General features: G+C 42.9%; 1 protein-coding gene across 1 annotated transcript in view; it reads right to left on the reverse strand.

Annotated features, from left to right (window-relative positions):
- The window catches only part of DLGAP3 (DLG associated protein 3), a 1133297-nt gene that overhangs the window by 14837 nt on the left and 1098478 nt on the right, over nucleotides 1–19982 (reverse strand). Inside the window, exons 12-14 of the mRNA XM_078683771.1 lie at nucleotides 14419–14846; nucleotides 13214–13305; nucleotides 4347–4490 (exon numbers count right to left, since the gene is read on the reverse strand). Coding sequence (XP_078539897.1) covers nucleotides 4347–4490; nucleotides 13214–13305; nucleotides 14419–14846 — 664 coding nt within the window. The remainder of the gene's footprint in view (nucleotides 1–4346; nucleotides 4491–13213; nucleotides 13306–14418; nucleotides 14847–19982) is intronic.

A 19982-nucleotide genomic window follows, 5' to 3' on the forward strand; every position in this document is an offset into this window, starting at 1 on the left:
GCTTCTCCACTAGATCTAGAGGGGTGGGCATACTAATGCAAGCCACTTTCCCCCAGACCGTGACCAATTTATGGGTAGATGCACAAGGTAGATATGAGGCGGTTACTGGAAGTTGGGGGGCCACCTAATCACGATAGTGACCATATGTGTCCCTCCTTCCTTTAACAATATTGTCTTTCAAGAGTTGGGTGAGCTACTGCTGAGCTTCCTAACTGGCAGACTTCGATTAGGAGAGGATTTTAATGCTACTATATCAGGAAGGCTAGCCCGACACCCACCTTGCAACTTCCAGAACACACAGATACGCTTCTCTGAGTTTCTAGCAGCGTTGGGATTAGTAGGCGTGTGGTGAGTCCACTACCCCGAAGAGAGCCAGTTCACGTTCCACTCGGGCACCCACAACAGTCTCTTAGATTATATTCTCACCCCTGCAGACCAAGCAGTGCAATTTAAAGACGTACGCCATATGGCAAAAGGCATCTTGGATCATTCTCCTGTATGGGCACTCTATAGAGAAAGGGTACGGCAACCAGGAAGAATAGCGCCCGTCACACCATGGAATATTCGAAACCCACTGATACAGAAGGGTGCTGAGGAAGCACCTTTGGGAGGCATTTAATATGGAGGTTAGGGGACAGGCCATTTCTCTGACCGCAGGAAAAAATCAGGCTGCACTAGAAAGATTAGAGAGTGATATTTTACAATCAGAGGGTGAATTAGCCAGGAAAGATAAGAATCAGAAAGTGTCAAACACAGATTGAGTGTGAAAAAGAATATAAAGACTTAGCGACAGAGGCCACAAAAGCAACAAACAGAGCTACGCAAAACCAGATTTACGAGATTGGGGACAAGGCAGGGAAACTACTCGCCTTGCATGACAAGCGAGAAAAGGCAAAGAGATTAGCGACGGGAATAATGACAAAGGAAGGAAAAATAATACGCGATCCACAATGGATAGCAGTAGAGTTCGCCGCACACTATGAGCGAGTGTACTCATCCACAAACACTGTATCAGAAGCCGAATCAAACAAACTACTTGCAGACATGTCTCTCCCATCCCTAACCACAGAAGACCTAACGTTGTTAGAGGGCGACATAACGGGTGGAGAAGTACCACAGGCAATCAGAGAACTTAAGTCCGGTAAAGCAGATGGCCCCAGTAGCTTTCCAATAGAACTCTACAAGCTGGCGACCAATACGATAGCCCCATATCTGAAAGACATATATGACGAGAGTCGGAAATATGGTAAACTTCCTTTTGCTTAGCGACTAGCTACAATCGTTGTCATCCATCCATAAAGAACGTAAACCAAGAAATAGTTGTTCTTCATATCGCCCCATTTCCTTACTTAATGCTGAAGCTAAAATACTTGCCAAATTACTGGCTTCGCGCATAAAGCATCATCCCGAAACTAGTACATCCCGACCAGTCTGGCTACATGCCAGGAAGGAGTACTTCACTTAATCTGCGTAAACTTCATGAAGTGCTGGGACGAGTGAACACATTAGGAGAAGACGCTGTAGTAATGTCCCTAGATGCCTAAATGGCATTCAACACCATTAAATATCCTTATTTATTTGCAGTTATGAGAAAGCTAGGATTTGGTCTAATTTTGTGGCCTGGCTTAGGCTTCTCTATAGTGACCCACTAACGCAGGTAGCAGTCAACGGTACCCTATCCCCATCATTCGCTTTGTGAAGAGGCACGAGACAAGGTTGTCCCCTGTCACCATTACTTTTTGCCCCAGTATTGGAGCCTCTTGCATCAAGGATTCGCAGAGACCCTCTAATAAGGGGGCTTCACTGGACGGGAGACTGGGAGGACCGAATATCTCTCTACGCAGACAACATACTTCTATATCTGGCCTCGAATAAATCCTAGATACATAGGGTGATACACATCTAAGATATTTTTGGGAAGTATTTAGGCTACACAATCAACTGAACAAAGTCAATAGTTTACATACTGAGAGGAGAGACTTCTTCCTTCCCAGCTGTAGAGGGGTTCCGATACCTGGGGATCTACATCACAACTGACCCCATACAATCTGATAACCGGAACTTTTTGCCCCCACTGAAATGCCTGAAAAGCGATGTGTGACACTGGAAGACACACCCACTAACCCTACTGGGACTCAACACCTTATTTAAAATGATGGCACTCCCGCGCTTTCTCTATGTACTACTGAACATGCCATACCCAATCCCAACCTTTTTTCAAAACTATTGAAAGCGAACAGAGAGAACTCACAGGGGTTGGAAAGCCGCCTCAAATAGCCATGCAGAAACTGTTGAAGGGATAGCACGAATGGAGTGATGGGACTCCCTGACACACATGATTATTATTAAACATTGCAAATAACTGCTATTAACCATTGTACATATCATCCATTAAACGACAGAATGGATAAAATGGTTTAGCCCAGGGGGAGTTATAAAAGGGCACTGTATAAAACGAACCTGTCTACACCTCACAGGCCCTACCAAACACTCAGTACAGGGCAGGCATGCAGCCAACAAGAGCTTGGGCTGGGCATCAAGGATTACACAAGCCACCCCACTATGGGACACAGAACAGCTAGGGACACTGAGGGACACCAAGAGATTCGACAAGTGGGACTTAATAGGAATCTCTCAGGTGGGTGACTTGTGGTAGGAGGGAGGGGAAATCCTTTTTGTGCAACTAAAATTCGAGTTTGAGCTGGCCACCACAGAAACGTTCACATACATGTAGATAAGACATGCTCTCGAAGCGGCAATTGCCAAAAGAGAGGTTCTCCCTGAATCTTCCCCATTGGAGGACAGAATCTTAAGAGACTACATGAGCCAAAAGGTGATTTCCCTGACCTACCAAAAGCTAATCAACAATGCCCCTGACCCCCTCTCTCCACTCGGAGAGAAATGTTAGAAACTATGTGAGTGACTTAGATGATGAAGACTGGCAAGATGCGCTGGCCTTCCTGCGGGAGGTGCCGATTTCGTCCAGGTACCGATTAGTACAACTTAAAATTCTGCACTGAATATAGCTCTCAATTCAAACACTTGCCAGAATGGGCTATAGGAAAGATTCAAAATGTGGTGGATTATGTGAGCAAGAAGGCACTTTTTTTCATACAATATGGACCTGTGTGTATATCAAGGGATACTGGGAGAGGTTCATGAGCTGTCTAGGGGAAGTACTGGGGGCAAAGTTAGAGCCAGAAGCCAAATGGTGCCTTTTAAATATATGGGGCAATACAGATCTAAAAAGCAAAGAAAATACTTGGGCGACGATTTGCTGATAGCTAAGCGTAACTTAGCCTGATCATGGGGGGCCCATAGCGCCAACAATTCAGGCTTGAATGAATGATATGGACTAGTGTATGTTAGCTGAAAAGACTGTATATGAAAGCTGAGGCTGCCCAGGTAAAGGGACCAGGTGTGGGGCAAGTGGAATCTGTGTAGGGGGAACATATGTACAACCCCACTAACTGATACTTGCCCCTGGGACGGGTAGCATCAGATTAGTGCGGGGGAGAAGTCATAAATGTAAATATTAGAATAGGTTGCGACAACTGTGAAGCTTACTGAGTTTGTGAACAATCTCTGCAGTACAACGATGTTTTTGTTTGTCATCAATAAAAAGAATTAAAAAAAATAAGGACACATGACATATCCCTGTGCCTGCCACATGGTGCAGGGATAACAGTGCAGACAGCTTAGGGCGAGGGGGAAGGGGTGGGGGATACAGGATCCCAAAGTCCCTCTACGCCTGCCTGTTTATGGTGGGTTAACCGCCATGAACAAGCGGGTGGAAAGGGACATCCACTCGCCATTGTAGGGATATGATTCTGTGGCACAAACAAAACGCCTGCCATAGTAATATGTTGGGCGTGCAAACTGCTTACGAGGGTGGTGAGACCGCCACCAACAGGCTGTTGAGGGCGGTCTCACCACCATCGTAATCAGGCTCAAAGTTTTCAGAGTTGTGTTGGAGAAACACCATTTAAATCTTGTGCTTTAATGAGCTAGATACTGTACATGGGCAATATTAGGGGCAATCCAGAGTGCACTGAAATTCACTCTTGCTACTGCATAGTCTCTACAGTGTGGGAGAGATATGCTTGCTAATGCATACTCCAGCACCCAATACTCCAGCAGTCAACTTAGGGTACGTTCTTTGTTCATCCTGTATTAAGCATGAACTTACATATGGTTTTGGCTTTTCATCTAGAAGGCCGAACCGGACATCCTCTCAGCAACATAGAATCTGGTTTTGTACTCCTGACTACTCATGTTTCCTTGGTAGTACACTATGCTACGCAAACATCATCAATAATTCATTTATTCATCATTTACAACTGTACCTTTGGCTCCAGGAGGTTCCACCCATTGTTCTTCAGCTGCTGAAGCTCTGCAAACTTTAGACTAACATCCTCAAAAGAAAGCTGAAGGAGGTCCCAAAAGCCAGCCAGATCCTGCGAAGTGGGAATCGGAAATGCATTGGGGTCCTACAAAGAAGGGAAAATGTGTTAAAAGCTACATCAGAAACACACGGAGAAGGAAGGGGAGCAGACAATGATGGAATGGTGGAAACCAGGAAAAAACGAACTCAAGGAATAAAGACATTACTGGGCTGAGGAAGAATTACCACAGGGTGAATAACAATGGGGAAACAACAGTCAGTGCAAGAGAAGGCGACCACACTGTTTTTAGAATAAGGATGAGAGGTAAAGACAAACACCAGACTGAAAAGGAAACTATGTGGAAATAGCCTATCTGAGGTGAGATAAAGCTCCTGGGTGCCGGCAAGTAATTCTATATAGCAGATGGGAGTTGCTGATAGAGGTCTTTTGGTGGTGTTGGTGGGGGAGGCGGCTTGGGGGTGGGAATCCGTACAGGCAGAAATACAGCTCTGACTGTAATCATGATACAGATTCCCTGGACTGTTTCCCTGTCATAAATACTCCTTTTAAGAATTGGTCTGGGAAGATCTGCCCTGGACAGGCTCGAACTGAGCTTTGGATATTGCACGCGGCATAACCTGTTTTTGGGCCCTTCTGTAAAGATTTGTGTGGCAATGCCTTGGATAGCAGAATAGCAGAAGAGCTGCCAGACACAGGGCTCTTCACAGAGCATGTTCCCATTAGTAGGCGTGGATTACTTTTGGAAATTCAGTCAGGAGTAATCACAACTACTCAGAAAAAGAATTGTTATTCAGGATTCCTAATTAAAAGACTGAGGTGCTTTCTATGAGGGTCAAAGAAGTGCATGTACCGGAGAGCGGCGAGCCTCTTCTGTCCCTTAACTCCCAACCTTGACTTTCTGAGAGCCCCATCCCTCATTCCAGACCCAGATATACAGGTTTTATCCAATTTCAAACTTGCTCCTAGGATTGTGCCCTAGTTACTGAGGTATGCACTGATACTGATTCTTCTGCCCATGATGTGCAGATGCAGAGATAGTACAGTGTAAAGGTGGGTAGGACCCTACCCCTAAGAGTCACTGCTCTCAGGAGATGGCAATCTTGAAGAACCTGCACTACATTACATATTGCTTTATGCATTAGTAACAAGATGTTACACCAATGATGGGGAGGCGGTGTTGTTCTTGAGGGCCTGTTTTGCAGCATAGCTGAAATATAGACCCCCTGGAACAACAAGCACTGGCATAGCCAATAGGTCTTGCCTTTGGGACCTTATAAGTGTTTAGCCATGCAACACTTGATGTTGTTGCACCAAGGATATTGTGCAAGATAACTAAACACTTATAAAGTCCCAAAGGCGAGACCTACTGGCTATGCCAATGCTTGTTGTAGAAGCAGAGATGCACATTAAGGTTTATTACTGATCGGCAGTAGACTACATTGTACAAAATACCACAGCAAGACTCCTAGCGAAAAAACACATACACCGCGACTGCAAAAGCGAGTGTCAGGAGCCTCGTAATTAAAGAGCGCTCCATTTAATGAGGAAGAAAACAAGAAAGCACTTAAGGAGACATTTGTGAATGTCAACAATGCAAAATCAGTGTGTATTGTTGATTCACACTAAATCAGAGCTATTTAACAGAGGAGGAAGCTATTGTGTCTTAACGCTTCCCAGCCACTGCTGGCTGGAACCCAGAAGTGCAATCAGAGGGCAGTGGAGATCCTCGAACGTGAAATTACCACGGTCGCCATAGAAACAGGCAGGGAAGCCTGTGGATAGCAACACCGGCCTGCTTTGGCGCTTCTGTTTTCCAATCAATGTGACATTCACTAGCACACAATTGTCCCGATTCCCCAATAACTTGACCCAATACGATCAATTAAAAGTCATGGACAATATTCTTTGAAGCAACTTATTCGCCCAGTTGTGTGAGCACTGCGGACGCCTGGCAGTTCCTCATCGCCTACACACCCAGTGCCATATCTAAGGAAGCAGGCACAGCCAGTTTCACTCCCATAAATGGGGTAATTTTTGCTAGCACTATGACACTACCACTGCCGTAAACACCGATAGCGGTAACCAACTATTACTGCAGGATGGATAAGCTATACCTTTATGGTATTTAAGTTAATAGCGTTTTCTACCTAAAATATTCCAAAGCCATCTATGTGACGCAACCAACTTAACCTAAACATACAACAGGCGTTTAACATCCCAGACAAGCACATTTCGACTACAGGCACCACACTAGAACTGACAAGCAAACAGAGGCTTCATGGAAAGGCTGAATCCCAGACTGCCAACGGCTGTTCCTTATGAAAAAGAGAATACACACAAGGAAATTACATGCATAGGTACACGAACGGCCTAAAAACAGTGGAAAAACTTGTCAAAACACAATAGCAAAACAAGCAAAGCGCTCGTGCCTCACGCGGCAGAAGGGGGAGGGGAGAAAGGACGCGGCCTACACAATTCCCTTGTGGGAGCGAGTAGCAAGGCGCGATAATTGATAACATATGGCGCCGCTGCTCGCTTTCGCAAGGGAATCACCAAACCCACATACGTTGCCATTGAAAGCAATGCAACGCGTGCACGTTTTTGGGCGAAAAGGGAACCGATAGCTAAAGGTATTTTTCCTGGGAAGCGCATGCGTGCTGCACAGGCGAGACCTAAAAGGCAGCTGCAGTGTTTTGCTTTGCACACAAACCAGTTTTCATTGAAAATAGCACCTGATATATATTATAAACATTTACGTGTTTACTTAGATCGTACTTCAAGTAAGCATTATGTTATAATGTAGAATGTTTTGTTTTTAGAGGGATAAACCTTGCTTTCATGGTCGCTTTTGCATACACTTAATAGTTCTCTACTATGAGTTGAAAAAAATTCACCTCATACTTTGCAATGGTAGACATATCTAAGAGCTCAATAATGCACACAGGAGCCACTTGCATGACTGGAAATAGAAACACAGCAGAGCGCATCTTCTGTGTATAACGTTTAGAAGAATTCAAGCAGACACCTTATTTTGGGCATTTCGATTAACAAAGTGGAGGGCAGCTTTGCACGAGGTGTGGGACTTCAGCTATCAACAACACTTCCCACTGTGGATATTATTTAGGGCCCTTTGAGAAAAAAACTTGTGTTACAGTAAGAAAAGAGAGAGGATGAGAAAAAAAAGAATGAATGATTACAATTTAGAGGCAAAAATGCAGAGAACTATGGGCAAAAATGTAAGAAAAAAGTAAGAGATGAAGGAAAATAGACATCATTAGTGAAAAAAACATGTATTAAGTGAACGCAGGTAAGCAAATATAGGGGAAAATGTACTGAGCACTTTTTACAAAATACTAGTTGCCATTAGCAATTAGCAAATATTATTTGCGCTACATGTGCGGTATTTTGCGAATAGGTTAATTTGCAAAATACCAAATCCCAGTGAGTGGTAATTCAACTTAACTCATGAAAAATAAGAGTGAATTGCGACTCGCTATGATTTGCTGCCATAATGGGGATGATGGCCTGCTCATTTCAGCAGACTATCATGTCTGTGACTGCTTTAAAATAAAGCAATCGTTTTGCAAGAAAATGCAACTTGTTTTCCTTAAAGGAAAACTGGAAATGTGTAAAAAATGAAAAGTTTAACATACATTTTTTAAGACTATGCAGTGATACAAGAGAACACTACCTACTCTTAGAAAACATTCAACATTCGCAGTACATTTGCAAATAGGTTACCTGTATGTTTGTGTAGTCTGTGAAATATTAATGTTTTGTGACAAGATTTCAGTTGCACAACACTAATACATCCCATTCCATCTGGTAGTGATGCCCTAAACACGCCCCTTCCAAATACTAACTCGGTATGTAGTTGCAAACCCAAATTTAGTAATGGGTTACCAAATCGCAATTTGGGTTTGGTACATACAAAAAGGCCATTTTGGGATCGCAAATGGTTTAATTGAGCAAATTGGCCCTTTTGCTACCGCAAAATACCTTATTAATTCTTGCCCAGGATGAATAGGTAGAGCGAAACTACAGAAAAGTTGTAAAAAGAGAAATTGAGAAAATTAAATAAAAACAATAAAGAGAAACAAATAATAAAACGCAGTACAGGTGAAAACAATAATTCTTAGTTTTGATTGGATTCACCCACAAAGAAATTTGTTCGATAATAAGGAACAAGGGGGCATATTATCAAGGACGGGCGATACATTATCGCCGCTTTTATCGGCAGGAAACTGCCGATAAAGCGGCGATAATGGGCTTGATAATATGCTCTATGGAATTCCTATCGAAGCCCATGTTAGATGTCTTCCCATCTAACATGGGCTTCGATAGGAATTCATAGAGCATATTATCAAGCCAATTATCGCCGCTTTATAGGCAGTTTCCTGCCGATAAAAGCAGCGATAATGTATCGCCCGTCCTTGATAATATGCCCCAAGAAGAATAAATTAGAACCATAACTTAGATAGTTCCATGTATGTTTCTGTGGACCACATTGAGGTTAATCCAAAGTGATTGAACTTGCAGTTTCCTATTTTGCTTTATTAATATTTAGAAATTTTGGATCACCATTTTGGGGAAACCTGACACACATCTTGGATTGCATTTATTATATATAATTGCATGTGAATCCCCCTAAACTTCCTGGGTTCGTTTTTTAGGTCGAGGTAATATCCGGTCTGCCGAAGGCAGAACCGGAAGTCCGAGATTTTATGTTTCTTAGTGGGACAATTAGTCCCGCCACTGCCTTTGGCTCTCTCCCATTGGCTAGCTTCCTAAATGGAGGCCAGCCATTACAGGAGAGAGCCGTCCCTCCAAATAGGCTCCGTCTTTTTCGGATTTGGGGGCGTAAGTTTTGCTGTTCTTTAGACAGTGACGTTGTCTGTCACTCAAAACAGCAAAACACGCCCCCGAATCCGAAAATGGCCGGAAGCTTGCGGCCGCCATTGCTGCCTGTCCACCGCCGAGTCTTCAAGTGCATCGTCTTGTTATTTCAGGTGTACGGAATGTAAAACGGTCTTCCATGGTCCCTGCAAGGTCGGAGTACCATCCTGCCCTCAGTGTGTGCGGAGAAGAAAGTACTACGAGTCGAAGCATTCTGCTGCCTTATAACACTGCAGGGATATGTTTACAAAAGGACACGTTCAAGATGACGCACATCTGCCAGCCGATAAGAACTCTCCAGAGATGGAAATGGTGGATCGTCACACGCAATGTCTTTGCACCGGATTGGACAGGCAGATCAACCTCATTTGCATAGGGCCCTATGCTTGTCTAGATCCAGCTTAAGGAGCTGTCGCTGAGGCAGCGGTAAGCGGTGCAGCCTTCATCCCCCCGGAAACGGCTGGGTGCAGTGGACGAATGCAGGGCGCCACCTCCACCCATATTACCTTCCCTTACACTGTACCCAAGCCATTTTATCGGTAGTGCATATTTACTGATCTTACCCCCGCGCTACCGCTATGGGTGCCACAGTCCAGATGAAACGTTGCAGTACGATGGGTGTGTTCCCTGTAGAATGAAGGAGGTCACATATCCAGCTGCTTGTTTCCATTCAGAGCTCTGACGTGCTCGGTTAGTATGGCCAGTCCCAGGTGGGCTTTCTTGGTATGTCATCCTCACGCTGCTTTACCTTGGAGACCAGGCCGTGCAGGAAGATTCAATATACCAAACGCAGCAAGGACGAGTTTAGTAAGATTTTGCACTTGTGAAAAGGGAGCCCCTTTGTTGGGCACTCTGGCAGGCACTGACCGGAAGGTGCGGGGTTGGCCTGAGATCTTATACCCGCTGTTTAGAAATGTAATATGGACCAGAATGTACGCCACTGGTTGGAAATGTCAGGCATGATCCCGAAATGGGTGTTTTCATGATTCTAACCAGGGCATGCGTTTAAAAACAGGCCCCTTCTCTGCTCTGCCAGGTAGGAAGAGGAGTCCACGCTCCGTGGAAACAGTAGGAAGGAAGGAATGCAGACATGTGGGGACATACCTGCAAGCGTTCGCCTTTGTTGGGAGCGAAACACGGTTTTCGTTTGAAGGAATGAATGTGTACATAACTATCCATGTATTTATCTTTCTCGTGGCACACAAGGTCTTCCATTTTCAGCATACGCCATGGCACATTCAGAACAGTTTTATTTTCTGACATGTAAATATTAGACCCGTAATTAACAATTTTTACCCATAGGAGGATCTTGGACTGAACTGAATTTATTGCAAATTACTTAAATGTCGATCACCTCCGTCGCTGACGAGTGATGGTTATATTTTTTAATATCTTTTGTTAAACGAATCACCAGCTGTTGTATGCACCAACATAACTTGTGGAGCCTCTTTGTATGTGTTAAAACAAAATATTTGCATACGTCTGTCTAGCAACATCACTTTTTAATTAGGTTACAAAATGTGCTTCAGTGCCATAACCTTGTGCCTTGCTAAACCTCTTAAGTAACACTGTGTGGGTTCAAATGCTGATGAAGTTCGTAATGTTCCAAACCAACTGCAGAAAAGGGCAGTTGAATATTACGTTGCTCATTGGCACTTATTTTTTAGTGCTACAGTAATACCAGGATTAGGGCGCAGACGGTATTCCGTGTTGTGTGATAATAACGCCGCTCGCACAAATTCTTCCAGTGTAACCTGGAGGAACTGGCGTGAGGAAAAGAGGTCGGTAATGGGAATGTGCATAATGTGGGTGCTGGAAAACTGCTTCTGCACGTTATTCCCCACTCCAATCTCAAAAACTCGGAATGGGGCGGTAAATTTGCCCCGTTTAGCTGTTAACCACAATGTAAATGTGTGGCCCTCATTTTTAGGCTCTATGGGGAAGTAACTGTTCTCAAGTGAGAAGCTACAGGCACCTGATATAAAACGCGTACAAGGTAAAGGGACAGTTTAGGCGGAAGTTCTATGGTGACTGCAAGGTGTAGCAGAAAATCAAAGGTGTGTGCCTCTTGACTATCCATGCTCATGTGTGGTGATGTTGATGCCAATTAAAGGACGGTGCTCAGACTAATCTGTCCAACCTGTTTTGCTGCTCCTTCCTAATGTGAAGATTTGGCATTTGCAATGACTATCCCAAACATTCATTCATGTTTACTGGACATCGAGGGGTGCTTAGAAGATATTGCACGTTAGCGGACTGCTAAAGCCCATTTCTACAGGTGCATTCACGCGCTGCAAACATTGAAAGTTGTAGCGTATGTAGATCACGAGCGATCTAGAGTGTACGCCATGCAGATTCAGATAGGTTTATACACACGTCTGATCTCTCTTTCTGTCTCTTCACTCTCTCACTAACTCACTCTCTATCTCACTACCTCACAACTTCACTCTCTCTCTAACTCACTACATCACACTCTCTCTATCTCACTACCTCACTCCCTCTTTCTATCTCACTAAGTCACTTTCACTCTCTCTTTCACTACCTCACTCTCTCTCTATCTCACTACCTCACAAACTCACTCACTGTTTCTATCTCACTACCTCAGAATATCCCTCTCCCTCACTACCTCACTCTTTCACTACCTCACTCTCTGTCTCTCACTACCTCACTCTCTATCTACCTCTCTCTCACTACATAACTCTCTCTACCTCACTACTCCACTCTATCTCAGTACCTCACTATCTCACAACTTCTCTCTCTCAAAACATCACTACCTCACTCTCTCACTACCTCACTCTCTAGCTCACAACTTCACTCTCTCTCTCTAACTCACTACCTCAATCACTCTCTATCTCACTACCTCACTCTTTCTATCTCACTAACTCACTTTCACTCTCTTTCACTACCTCTCTCTCTATCTCACTACATCACAACATCACTCTATGCTTATATCTCACTACCTCACAACATCCCTCTCCCTCACTACCTCACTCTTTCACTACCTCACTCTCTATCTCACTACCTCACTCTCTATTTACCTCACTCTCTCTCTATTTCAATACCTCACTCTCTCTCTCTATCTCACTACCTCACTCTCTCCCTGCTAATGCAATAGGTATCACATATGCAAAAAAAACTAATGCCAATAGAAATGACAATGCCATTTATTTAGGGATACAAAAAAGATTAAAAAATGAGCAATACCAATAGCTCTACCTATAATATTGCCGAGACCATTGCATTGTAAATGCTTGTTAATTTTGGTTCCCTTTCCCTATTAATTGTTTACCTTGCTGCGTTTCCATCTTTGTTCTTTCATGCGTACAGAGGTATCTCAGTGGCCACTGCATGATCTTTTTCTGTTTATTCATTTATATATTTATATATACTTAATGGGTCATTGAGAGAAGTGAAAGCACCAATCGTCTTAGCTCTATTGTACAAGGCTAACCAACTTCAGGCCCAATAAAAAGACTCGTCATTTTGCATGATCAAATGCAGCGAGTGATGCAAAATATAGCTTAGAAAACCATCAACCATGAAATGGAGGAGAGCAACGTGTGTTTTTATTTACTAAAAACATTTACTGAACAAGTTAAAAGGTGAAAAGGTTTCGAAAATAAGAAAAACATATTTGATCAATGTAGGAAGGTAATTATTAACATCCCTTGGCGAACTCTGGATTTAGGAGAAAAGCGTATTTTGCCAAAGATTCTCTAAACAGAGATTACCACTGAGAGGATTAAATGCAAAATCTAAAACAATTTCTGGATAACTGACAAAGTAGACACTCAGTTTAGGTTAGCAACTGTATAAGCAGAAAACCACAGATTTAGTAGCAAAGGCCATGCCCATCAAAAGCACCCATCAAATTCAAGCAGTGCCACAATAGCGAATCAAGAAAAGCTCACCATGTTCTGTTGGCAAAGATGGAAAAACTGTTGCACTTTCTGGGACATAAGCAGCTGGGCACTTCCAACCGCACTCCGTATCTTCTCCAAAACTGGAAAAACAAAAACCAGGCAGGACCATGAACATCTTTTCTTGCTTGGATGGTAGCCATAAATTCTACGCTAGAAGCGTGGTGTTGGATATTCACGGTGCATATGCTACTTACATCCAGTGTACCCAGACATTCACTCATTCATTCTGAGAAGCCTTCCAGTTGTTAGTGGCTTCGAGTTACACCTTTGCCACATCGGGATCATGAACATGGTAATATGCTCAGAGTAATCTGGCATATACAATTATCAACAAATCCACATTTCTACTCCTGTTGGAGGGTCTTAGAGTCCTAATCATGGCTGAAATCAAAGGCACAAGCTTTGGGATTGTATCAGGAGGTTAGAAGCAAGGCTTCACCTCACAGTTTAAGGCAGTAAAATTGGATGAAGAGGGTATGGAGAGGTCTTCAGCTCCACTCACAGGTTATGGAAGTGGATCGTGAGGAAACTGATAGGCCTTGGATGCCAGTGATAGCAGCATGCAATTAAAATTATGTGAGGGAGAGATTTGCATTTTAGTTAACTTGACATGAAAAGGAGGCGGGACCTATGACTCCCAATGGCAGACACTGGGACTCGATGAGAAGGAAAAGACAGATATGCCTTTGCCTCTAATAGAGGATGTATGACGTTACAACGCATGCTTTTACCACGCATGCTGTTACAACGCGGTTTTTACAACGCATACTATTACAACGCATAGCGCTTTGGGGTGCTGGATAGTGAATAGTTTAATTTACTATTCCAACTCCAGTCCCCGTGGACACTAGGGAAGGTGTTGGATAGTAAATTAAATCTATTCCCTATCCTAGAGCGCCCCCCAGCGCAATGCGTTGTAATGGTTTTCGTTGTAAAACCTGCGTTGTAATAGCACTGCGTGGTAAAAGTTGCGTTATAAAGGATGTTTCCCCTAATAAAAGGTATCTGTAGAGGATGAGTGAAAGCAACATGCCCCATTGCAAAGTATGCTGGAAACAATAACATTGTCTTTCTTTTTATATTTGCAAACGTTTTGCCAGATCTTGAGGATCAATGAACCATCGGCCACATAAATATAGCCTTGCCATGTGCCTTCATCTTATCTATTGGAATACACATTGTCTAACACTTACTCTCCTCAGGAAGGTCATAATCTTCAGCTTCTCTCTCCATCTGCTGGCACCATCCCTCCATCCTCTCAACCTCGGTTTGGAGCATTTTTATAAACCATTCTCCATCTCTGTGACATGGAGAAGCTCGGCCGGAGTCGGGCAAGCTGCGAGAGCCCCTCTCCAGCCAGGCCTCACCCTGCGGGACCTCCATGGTATCATACTGCATCTGGTAGTCCTCCCGGTAGGCCCACTGCCCTTGTGTGTGCACTGTTTTGTACACTGAGTACTGCGTGCTGGAGTCTGTGGGCTCAGAAGCATGCCTGTGAAATGAGCGCCCAAACTGTAGGCCCTTGTCCTCCGTGGCCACCGAGAGGCTGGGAAACCCTTCCAGCTCCAGGTCTGCCTGTACACCGGCTGTCACACTGTTGGAGCGCTTGAAGCGGGCCCGCCTGCAGGAGACAAAATGACGGCAAGTCACTTGGTGGAAGATGAAATTCTGCCCAACAATTATGTTTCTGTCATCCAAAATAAACACAACTAATGTGGATAATATTTTCTCCAAGAGTAACATATGAGCCTATTCAATGGCAACATTATTCTATTTGAAAAGTCGAGGGACTGATTTTCTGACTACTACAAAATTGCTGGCAATTTCTGTTGTTTTCTTTCTTAGTCACACAGGTTATCTGCGCCATGAAGACATACCTAAAAAGGTTAAATCAAAGATTGGGGCTCCACCAATATGGGTTTGAATCAAAGGATATTTGCACCCATATGAGATTAGCTTGGAATTGCTCAACTACAATGGAAATTGTACAAAAGTAAGTGCTCTTGTGATGGCTCCTGCATGTCCCAAAGGATAGTCTAGCCATGACTTGCTTGTCACAATTAGATTCTCCATAATTTGATTGAGAAAAATGAGCACCACCAAGGACATTTCTACCAAGCTCGACTCTGCCATAAAGGTATTGACAAAAGGCATTGCTCTATCATCATAGAACGGGTATAAAAAAATCCATTGTGATGGAATTAGTGGAAAGGATAACTCTGCCCTAACAGGATTAACACATGGGATTATTTCACCATGATAGATCTGGAGAAAGGGGAGACATCGTTTACAAAAAATGCACTACAATGCATTCCATTACAATGCGATTGTTACAACAACCGCGTTGTTACAACGCAAACCATTACATCGCAAGTCATTGCAACGACTTGCTGTAGGGGGCAGAAGGTATTGGATTTACAATCCAACACCTTCCCTGCTGTTGCAGAAACTGGAGTTTGAATAGTAGATTATACTATTCCTAAATTCAGCATGCCCCCTACATCAAGCCGTTGTAACGACTTGCAATGTAATGGTTCACATTGTAACAACTCGGTCGAGGTAACGGAATGCGTTGAACCACATTTGTTGTAACTAGATATATTCAGAGAAAGGCTAGCTCCACCCTCATGGAACAAGCACAAGGGATATATTCCAACATGATGGAATATGTATAAACTATAACTCTGTCTTAATGGGATTGGCAAATGGAAGAGTTCCACCAGGATGGAATCCAGAGACAGGATAGCTCAGCCATCATTGCATTAGCATGAAGTATTACTTCCTCATGATGGAATCTGCACGTAAGGCTGCTTCATCATCAGGGAAACAATTACATAAGCATTACCTACTAATCCTAAACTGATGAGATACTGTATTTCCATCTCCCAATGTCAGTTGTGTACTGTGAAGGTTGCAGGCTATAGAATAATATCTAGTTTTCAATAAAGCACATTTATCAACGCTTAGTCTGTATAACTGTAAATAATAGGTGTTTATTTCGTACAATGTGTGAGTACTTCAATATATTAACCTCAGAAGGATGAGGGCAGTTTTGGCCTTGATGGGTTTAAACTGTGAGACAAGCAGATTATAAGGATTTAATCTGTGACTAGTTATTTATTTAAACCATATTGCTGCTCTTGAACCTCTCAGCCGAGCCTTTCTTTCTTCTAAGTGTTTAGGGTAATAGTGGTCCTGCAACAGTCCTTACAATTCCTCTAGAGACTCAGTCATGAGTACTTCATACCAATGCAGGTTCGTATTAAGACAAGAAGTGCAAGAGTGCTTTAAGGTAAGTGCACAAGGCACCAGACCCTAATTTTATTCCGATTGACCTATATCAAGCAACCCCTCAAGTTCGGGTTGATGTCCTTACAAGAGTCTTTCATGCTGCCCCAGCTGGCAATAGCCTCCCACTTTCTTGGCACTCTGCGATCACAATACCCTACGGTAAAGAGTGTGGCGCAAGAGATCTGTCTCCCTCTATCAACAATCTTAGATTGGTCTGGAGCGGCGTTGATAACACAGTCTTATTTGGTAAGATGGCAAGAGAATATTCGGCCCTAATTGATATCTGTTTGTCTTTTAAAGATCTTAATCCTGGTGTGTTCAGTGCCTCTATGCAATTATGCGAGGGCATTAAACATTTTATATAGGCCCATTAAGGAAACACACTCTGGCCCTAGATGGTTCAATAGCGACTGCTCAGCAGCAAACAGGGATCTTCAAAAGGCACTTGCTAAACACCCCAGAGATCAGGCTGCTATTAAACTGTTTAGACACTGCTATAACGCAGTCATCATGTTAGGAAAGGATGAACTAGTTAAAGAACACTGGGACAATCTCATATGTGGTGTTACGCTAAACAATGGGAACGGCTTCCGGTCGGCTGTTAAAGACATGAGGTCCTTGTGACATCCACTGTCCTCGAGTAGCTGTAATATCTCCAGTGAGGCATGGGAGGCCCACTTTTCCAAGATCTATTCAGCTCCAGTTCAAAACAGGGCCTCTAATGAGCATCTAGCTGTTACCAGGGTTCAGATAACTTTGTCCGAAGTGGAGGACGCAATCCAACAGAGCCTGGGCACCAAAGCCCCGGGCCCGGACGGTCTGCCTAACGATCTTATAGAAAATCAGCCTGAATTCTGGGTGCCTCTTTCATTGAATGTTTTTAACAATTTAACAGTTTCACCAATACCAAATACATGGTCAACTAGCATTAGCGCGCCAATTTTTAAAAAGGGAGACCGTTCCAACCCTAGTTGTTATAGGCCGATCTCCCTGATTGATAACACATTGAAAATTGTTGGGAGGATCCTGTTCCATAAGGACATGGGCTGAGGAGGGTAATATATAGGGTTTAGAAGCAGAAACGGCACTGTTGAGCAGTGTGTAAACCTCAATTTGATTATTGTTAAATATACAATTGCTAAAAAATCCCCTAGTTACCTAGCTTTTATGGACCTTACCTTGGCCTTCGATTTTGTCAACAGGTCCCAGGTTTGGTCTATCCTTCTCAATTATGGTTTAGACAAGGTCCTAGTAAATTTTTTAGCTTATCTACATAAGGACCTGGAGGCTCGGGTGCGGATCAGTAAGGGCGGAGAGGTATCAAATTACATCAAAGTTGGCAGGGTTATGTCCTGGCCCATCTCCTTTTTATTCTTTATATCATGACTTGAGCAAGTCATTGGTATCACTCACTTCTGATGTCCCTAGTATCAATGGTAAAAGGCTCCCCGTCATATTTTATGCATATGATGCGGTCCTAATGGCCCGCACACCAAATGCTTTACGTGTTTTGGTGTGTGGCTTTGTTGATTTTATGGCTATTTTGGACATACGGCCTCATTTTAAGAAATCGTTTTTAATGGCTTGTGGGATGAAAAAGTACTGTAATAATACTGTTGTTTTAGACACAGAAAGTTTCAAAGCACTTGCACTTTTCCCTACTTGGGGCTGGTTTTTGCAGCAAATGGTTTGTGGGCTGACCATGTGGCGCACAGTAGAATTTTTTTTTCTAAAGCCATTACCAACATACTTGGCCTCCCCCAACCCAGAAAAACAAAGGTAGTTTTGGCTATTATTAAAAATGTTAAACTACAATGCACCCCTACCGCTACTTATGGTGCAGAAGTTTGGGGTTTCAGACAGTGTGATAGCATCCAGGGGGAAGAAAACAGATATTGTCGCAAACTGCTGGGTGCTCCTATCTCTTCATCACAGTACGCCTGTCACAGTGAACTGAAACTGCCCTATATTGAAGATTACATTAAGGCCCACTCCGCTACATTCTGGCTCGCCGTCTGGAAGAATCCAGCAGCGCATTTAACTAGGGAAATAATAACAGACTGCCTCAATTGAGACAACAGAAGGGAAATACCCTGGCTTGCTGACGTCAGGAAGAGCTTGATTAGTGTGAATCTTGAGCATATATTTTTTAATCCTAATGATTCAGAGGGTATAAGTAAAACAAAACTACAGAAGGCCCTATATGCAGTTTATAATAAAGCCAGATATGAGGAACAGAAATCCTCTGTCACTAGATATATGATTGAAAATACCTCCCACTTACTACCTAGCTATCTTTTAAAACCCATTAGCCGTTGGGAGAGGGGCCTTCTCTTTCGATTAAGAGTTGACACAATGACATTTCTGCTCTGTTTCCCTATGGGGTACAATTCTAATCTTGATTATTTGCCTTGCCCTTGTAATGAACAACGTAATCAATCAATGTTGCATTTTTTATTTCTCTGTAAATTTTATCTAAAATATACCAAATGGTTTTTGATGTCATTTTCTAAGACTTTACCCTCAATTGACTATAATACAGCCTATAGGAAAATTATTACTTTGGGTGATGAAGAGCTAACCTTCCGTGTAGGTTCTTTTTTTAAAACTGCAGTACATGATCGTAATTCAATGTGTCCCCTCTGAAGCCTGTATCTGTTAATTTTACATGTTATACTGTATTCTTAACTCTTTATATTGCATTTTAAGATGTATAGTATTATATGATGGATTTGTTCAATGTTTTATTATTCAGTTGATCCCCCTCTTACCTGATCTGGGTAACATTGTAATATTTTATTATTTTAACTTGTGCTTATATGGATATATACATTTGTATCCGAATAAAGATGAATCTTAATCTGAATAATACCCTTTCACAAGAAAGGTATCTATAACAGCCCTCTGAACTACTGGTCAGTACCACCACTAGATGGGTCTGGGAAAATTCTAAGAAAGTTTTGTTATATTGTGCCCAAGGCTGGGAGGATGCCACAAATGTCTTGTCTGAGGTTAAAGCTGGCTTCAGGTGACGAATTGGAACGATTAACCAAGCAGTTTGCTTATATTCAATCTGATATAAATATACAGTAGCTAGGAAGTCCTCACTGTCCCTCACATTCATTGACCTTGTCAATCGCGTGAAAATTTGGTTTCCCTTCCGACCTTAGCCAAGGACTCATCCAATGGCTAAAAGAGGAAGAGCACAATCAGTCAATGGTTCAATGGCTGGAGTGGGTTGACTCAAGGCCTACTATTTAAGCATAGCTAAAATATTGAAAACATTAGGTCCATCTGCAAATAACTAAAGCTGTCTGTAGCAAGACCAAATGAAATGTCTGACTTTTGTGAATCAGGCTTTGTCTTCTTTGGGGTTTTCTGTTACAGATCAGTTATGAGCTGTGTCTGTCAAACTAGTTCAATAGAAGCAACCCAGGATTTCAACTCCCAAAACATTCTAGTTTGC

The sequence above is a fragment of the Lissotriton helveticus genome, chromosome 3_1, assembly GCF_964261635.1.
Source record: "Lissotriton helveticus chromosome 3_1, aLisHel1.1, whole genome shotgun sequence".
Classification (NCBI taxonomy): Eukaryota; Metazoa; Chordata; class Amphibia; order Caudata; family Salamandridae; genus Lissotriton; species Lissotriton helveticus.